The following is a 6,076-nucleotide window of genomic DNA, read 5'->3' on the forward strand; positions in this document are numbered from 1 at the left end:
TGTTTGTTGTACCCGAATCATCGAATGACAAAAAGTCTTTATCGNTATGTATACGCACGTGCGTCCGTCCACGAGAAGAGAAAGCTGTCAGCTGATGTTCGATGGCGAAAGAATGTCACGATCACGAATCATGGCATCCAACACGGTCTACCTTGTCTGAAAGATAATCTTAAAGTACTCAGACGCACTCTCTGTCTTGTCTTGTCTTGTCTCGTCTGACTGGGACGTATGTGTTCTGTCAGTGGGCTGTGGACCCGGATCGGGGAGTGTGCCGGCTCGCTCCGGGTTATTTCCATTGTCACACCAAGAATCGGGGTGGATGGTATCGGTAAGTTAGTGGCACAACTCATAAATGCATGTCATTTGAGCCGCCAAGTGGATCAAAGTTACCCCATCCACCATGAGGGCATCAAATTCGCCCGGGGCGGCCCCATCGACAGTGGATGAACGCCTATCCAACCACACGGACTATGCGCTCGAGGACGATCTCGGGTTTGAGATGGTGACCAAAGTAGGAATGATGACAACAGACCCGTCGTCCAGCCCCACGATCACCATATCTGGATTGGTGCCCGCCCTGCTGGGAGAGGGGGAAGAGGAAGAGACCGATGTCAATGACCGAACCTGCCTCATTGACCAGGAAGACCTGAACCTGAACGACCCCGAGGTCAGAACGGCGGGATTGGCTAATGCCGAATCCTGCTGTTCCATTTCCATCCAAGTCTTCTTCCCGTTCCTCGTGGCTGGCTTTGGCATGGTAGTTGCCGGATTGGTCCTGGATATTGTCCAACATTGGCCAGTGTTCGTTCAAGTCAGTGAATTGTTCATTTTGGTGCCAGCTTTGTTGGGGTTGAAGGGCAATCTCGAGATGACCTTGGCTTCCCGATTGTCCACCCAAGCCAATATGGGTAATATGGACACGAAGCAAGCCACGTGGTCCATGGTATACACCAATCTGGCACTGGTGCAATGTCAGGCCATAGTGGTTGGCTTGGTGGCCTCCATATTTGCCATGCTCACCGGATGGATGTCTGAAGGCGAATTCAGTTTCGAGCATGGTTTACTTCTTTGTGCTTCCAGTATACTTACAGCTTCCGTGGCCAGTTTTGCATTAGGCCTGGTCATGGTCTTGGTCATTGTCCTATCCAGAAGGTTTAACATCAACCCGGACAACGTCGCTACCCCTATCGCAGCTTCACTAGGGGATCTCATCACCTTAGTTCTCCTGTCCATCATTAGTTCTACGCTTTATGGCGATTTAGAAAGCGACCAATGGCTCGCTCCCTTGATCATAGTGACTTATGTCTTGCTTGTCCCCGTTTTTGTCATCCTCTCAAAGCGTAACAGCCACACAGAAAAGGTGCTCTACAATGGATGGACTCCCGTAATTTGTGCCATGATGATCAGTAGTCTTGGAGGTTTGATTCTGGATCAAGCCATTAGTCGTTTTGATGGGATTGCTGTGTTTCAACCGGTCATGAACGGAGTGGGTGGCAATCTTGTCGCCGTTCAAGCTAGTCGATTGTCGACGGATCTTCATCAAACCTCCACCCTTGGCACACTACCTGCAGCCCATTCAAAAGTTTGCTCGAGTCCTTGGGCAATATTCTGTGAACCCAATAGTGATTCACTCAGTGCAAAAATTCTAATGTCATTCGTCATCCCTGGTCATTTGATATTTACTCTCACAATTGTGCTTCTGGAAGCTGGGCACATCAATCACTCTGCATTTTTTATGGTCTTATATTTGGCTGCGGCTTTGATCCAAGTTTGGATCTTACTCCATACTGCCAAATGGATGATCATCTTTATGTGGAAGAAAAACGTGGACCCGGATAGTTCGGCCATCCCCTATCTGACCGCCTTGGGCGATCTTTTGGGTGGAGGTCTATTGTGGCTGACTTTTGAAATTCTGTTTCTTACCGGAGATCATCACCGAGACGAAAGTCCAATTCTCGGAGGAGGCTTGTGAAGACAATCCAACCAGCCAGCCAGCTAGCCACCTCGATGGTTTCAGAGGTGTGATGCTTTCAGTTTTTTTTTTTATCCATTGGTATTATTAATCTTTTCATCTGTTACGGTTCTTCAAATTGCTTACGCTTATAACAACCATGTCACCATGGTTCATGTGAAGACTTCAAGCCTAATAAACGAATACAGTTCTTTCAGATACTATTTTTTGTTATGAGGTTAAGACGTGGGATACTAGATGTAATAGATGGACACAGAAAATCGAACATATGCTACAACTCTCGCTTCAAGTGAAGCAATTTGCATGGCTGGTCAAGCTTTGTCCGCTTATCCATGAAACCGGCGGCTACATCTCCAAGATTGAGAGTAACAGTACCATATCGCTCTATTTTCTTGCCACTGCTGCTACTGTTGTTGCTGTTGTTGCCATGATCATTCTTGTTGTTATTGTTGTAACTGCTGCTGTAATAAGGGCAGAAGTCTAGGTGGTGTGCCACAACCCTCAGCAGTGAATGGTGCGAAAAAGCAGGAGCGCTGGGACTCGTGGAGAGCTCCATCCGCAAAGCTGTACATGTACATCTACAGATGGCCTCCTCAGTCGGTCCTCACCGCTACGATCGATGGAAGAATGGACAGATGGAGGCAAGCCAGCAGCCAGCCAGCTAACTTCCTTTCTTTTATGAAGCACTCGGATCGGCTTGAGTGGATGTAATGGACACCAGTCACAAGTATGGGCGAACAATATTTGCTGTTGTTGTACGTAAGCACACTAACAAAAACATCATCATCACTGACTGACCCCGGCCACTGCTTCTTCTTGGGGCGGTTCAGAGACCCGCTCATCGCCTTATCAATAAAGTCGAGGTAGTGTGTGAGACCTGGTGATATTGCAAGACAGGAAACATCGTTTTGTTATCTCTAGTTGTGTTGATCTGCCTCCCAAGTCTCTGGGACGCACAATGCCCAGTTTGACGGACACGAAAACCGTGCCATCATTGAAGCCGACAAGTTTAAATCATTTGAATTTACCAATGTCTTCTTCTTCTTCTCATTCGGTTACCAAAGATTCGGTCAAAATCTGTGTGCTTAATGTGGTCTCGCAAGGCCACTTGGTTAATGGGGCCAGCACGGGTCCCCAGAGGAGGCATCTCACGGTCTGTAAGAAAGATCCACTCGACAAGATCATCCAGGAACTCTGCCAACATTGGCAGCTTGACGAGCCTCTGGATTACGCATTGCAATTCGAAGATACCAAGCGCTATGTCATGGAGAAAACAAAAGACACGATTGCCAATGGACAAATTCTGAAGTTTTGTCAATCACCGAAGCGATTAGTGCGAGAGTTGGTGAACATCTTTGAAGGCAAAAGCGATATTGAAATGCGTGCCAATGCATTCAAATCCTTGGAAGCCATTTGTAAGGATGAAGCTGTTGCCTTGGAGTTCGTGGAATGCAGCAGGGGATTAGAGTTGATCGTGAGATCTGCCAATTTAGAATCAACGAATGGTTATTTACTCTCCCATTTGATCCGAACCTTCCACACTGTTATGAGTCATCCTGGTCTGGTATCGTGGGAGGATGAGCGCATTCATCCGGACTTTGTGGGAATCATTCTTGCCAATATCGAGACGGAAAAAAGCAAGCAAGCCCTCAAGCAAGACGAACCCACCCAAGAATGTTCCCTTTCTATTCTGAACGAATTAGTCAATACACCATCCAGATACCACGAGATTGATCGCACGATATCCGTGGCTAGTCTCTTGAACTTCTTACAATCGGACAATTCCAACATACAAAGAAACGCACTGGCCCTGTTCAATTCTCTCTTCAGTCTGGGCGATTCCAGTAAGAAGATGAAATTGAAACAGCTTATGGAAGAGCGCAACGTTCGAAGGACCATTGTGGAACACATCATTCGCCGTCAACCCGATTCTGCCATGCGCTATCAGTTGTATGTTTTGCAGAGTCTTCATTTAAATCTGTTGGAGAAGAAAATGAACACCCTAGTAGAAAACCAAGATCAAAAGGCATTGGATAAGATCAAAGAACTGCGCCGTATTGCATTTAAGGGCCAAGATCAAGGATCGGGTCCTCGAACCAGGTTCAGCGAAGATTATCGGAAACTCGGCTTCAAGAACGAGATCGATCCCACGCAAGATTTTTGTGTTGTTCCACCTGGAATCCTCGGGTTGGAAATCATGTTTGCATTTGCTCTGAATCACACGGATCAGTTCATCAAACTGGTTTTGGAAACCTCGTGTCGGAAAGATAATCACGACTGTCCCCTTGCCCAGATCACTATTGGTATAGTCAGAATGATTTGCGAAATCACCAAAATCGGTCACAAGATCCAGCCCCAAGGTCAATATCATCCCATGTTTTTTACTGATGATAACCCATTGGGCGAGCTCTCCGCTATTATGATCAATCATGTGGTTCGAACTTGGAATGAAATGCGAGCCACCACGGAAGACTTTAACAAGGTCATGGAAGTGGCTCGTGAGCAATTAGTCACAGCTCTCTCGCAGAGTCCGTCCAGCTTTGAGGATTTCCGTAAGTGTCTTCGAAGCTATCAGGAAATCACCGAGAGTCGCAAAGAAGAAGCTAAAAACCGAGCTGAGCGAGATGGACCTGCTATCCGGCACCTGCGCGAGTCTCTAGAACCGGAAATGCTTGAGCTGGTCCAAAGACAACGCCTAAACTTTTTGGTATCCGGCTCGCATTTTTCCAAAATCCGCAAAGAAAGCAAGGACAAGCATGGCTTTCTTTTCTTCAGGCTAAGTACCAATCACAAAAGTCTCTTGTATGGAGACTGGAAGGATGATCGATCCGTTCCTGTGGCTGAGGATCTCACCAAGCGATTATCTCTGTCTGAAATCAAAGACTTCCAAACCGGACACGAGTGTACACACCTCAAAGATGTGACGCGCAAAGGCAACAGACCAGAGCGCTTGGCCTTATCATTTACCAAAGAAAATGGAGACACCGTCGACGTGATGGCCCCAGATCAAAAGACGTTTGACATGTGGAGTGATGGTATCAACACCTTATTACGTAAACCTCTATCCAGTGAGAGGGCCCACCAAGACGTGAATACCTTGCTCTCGATGGAGGTGAAAGTTCGCTTACTAGAACTTGAGGGTATTTCCATTCTCGATAGCCCGCCTCCGATACCTGCATTACCTTCCAATTTTAAAATTAGTCAAGATGTGCAATAGGAATAAAAATGGTTTATGAGAAGAAAGTTGCTTAAGGATTGAGGACCACAGAGTCAGCTAATGGGTTAAAAAATCAACCATGTTTTATTAGTTTCATGACCTTCAAAGCAGTTTTTGTATTACTTTCCATCGCTTTTGTGTTGTGACTTGAAAATACATGACTGATTCCAGCAATCAAACATCGGGTTAAAGACTTGTTTTCACCTCCATTTTGGCCCAAATGCGAGATTTGAGTTGGGCCAGATCGACCAGATTTGAGTTGGCTTAGACAGGTCAGTGGGTGTCAGCAAAAGCGTTTCCAAATCCCATGTAAATATGATTTTTCATCAAACAAACTACGAACCATGACCACTTGGGTTATCCCTACCCCAACCATGAGAAGAAATTGCACCACCGACCAGAAGTTGACTCGTTCAAAATTGTGTTCGGCGATGGACCGATCTCGAAATTCAAAAGCTCGGATCTGGTCTTGAAAATGTCGGGATCGCGACACACGGTCTTTAATTTGTCGCAAGGCGTCTTCGATGTCTTTCACCTAAAATCGCAAGGTCAGTTACAAATGATAAGACAAATAAAAAGGATTTATTTTTGTTTCAAAAGTGTCGGATCAAAATTCATAGCACTCGATTAGAGTTTTGTGCCATGTCATGCGGAATTCAATGAACTGTCGATTCAATATTCCGCTGGCAACTATAATATACTTACGTCTTATTACAGATATAAATAAGAGCAGCGTTTGTGACACAGACTTTTGTAATGTGGCCATGATATATTCAATTAGCTCGGTCTGCCAACTCAAATTCGTTGGTAGACCAAATATCATATAAAAATTGAAAGGTAATAAATAGACGAATTATAATCTTTCATTTTAATAGTACTGGGGATTA

General features: G+C 45.6%; 3 protein-coding genes across 3 annotated transcripts; 2 read left to right on the forward strand and 1 right to left on the reverse strand.

The window, feature by feature from the left end:
- The first annotated feature begins 84 nt into the window (after nucleotides 1-84).
- On the forward strand, nucleotides 85-2,168 carry LOC131889257 (solute carrier family 41 member 1-like). Its single transcript, XM_059238327.1, has one exon. The coding sequence runs from the start codon at nucleotides 401-403 to the stop codon at nucleotides 1,970-1,972; it is 1,572 nt and encodes a 523-aa protein (XP_059094310.1). The 5' UTR covers nucleotides 85-400; the 3' UTR covers nucleotides 1,973-2,168.
- A 482-nt stretch (nucleotides 2,169-2,650) lies between these two features.
- Nucleotides 2,651-5,368, forward strand: LOC131889254 (engulfment and cell motility protein 2-like). Its single transcript, XM_059238323.1, has one exon. It carries the CDS (start codon nucleotides 2,931-2,933, stop codon nucleotides 5,187-5,189), a length of 2,259 nt encoding a protein of 752 aa, XP_059094306.1. The 5' UTR covers nucleotides 2,651-2,930; the 3' UTR covers nucleotides 5,190-5,368.
- LOC131889260 (transmembrane emp24 domain-containing protein 5-like) lies at nucleotides 5,251-5,726 on the reverse strand (the record flags this gene model as incomplete). Its single annotated transcript, XM_059238331.1, is given in 1 exon segment — nucleotides 5,251-5,726. A coding segment is annotated over 1 exon segment (254 nt), but the record flags the coding sequence as incomplete, so codon positions are not given.
- Nucleotides 5,727-6,076: the final 350 nt, after the last annotated feature.

The sequence above is a fragment of the Tigriopus californicus genome, chromosome 10 (assembly GCF_007210705.1).
Source record: "Tigriopus californicus strain San Diego chromosome 10, Tcal_SD_v2.1, whole genome shotgun sequence".
Classification (NCBI taxonomy): Eukaryota; Metazoa; Arthropoda; class Copepoda; order Harpacticoida; family Harpacticidae; genus Tigriopus; species Tigriopus californicus.

Excerpts from the sequence above, each read along its gene's own strand:
- LOC131889254 (XM_059238323.1), top strand. The coding sequence starts at position 2,931 with ATGCCCAGTTTGACGGACACGAAAACCGTGCCATCATTGAAGCCGACA.
- LOC131889257 (XM_059238327.1), top strand. The coding sequence starts at position 401 with ATGAGGGCATCAAATTCGCCCGGGGCGGCCCCATCGACAGTGGATGAA.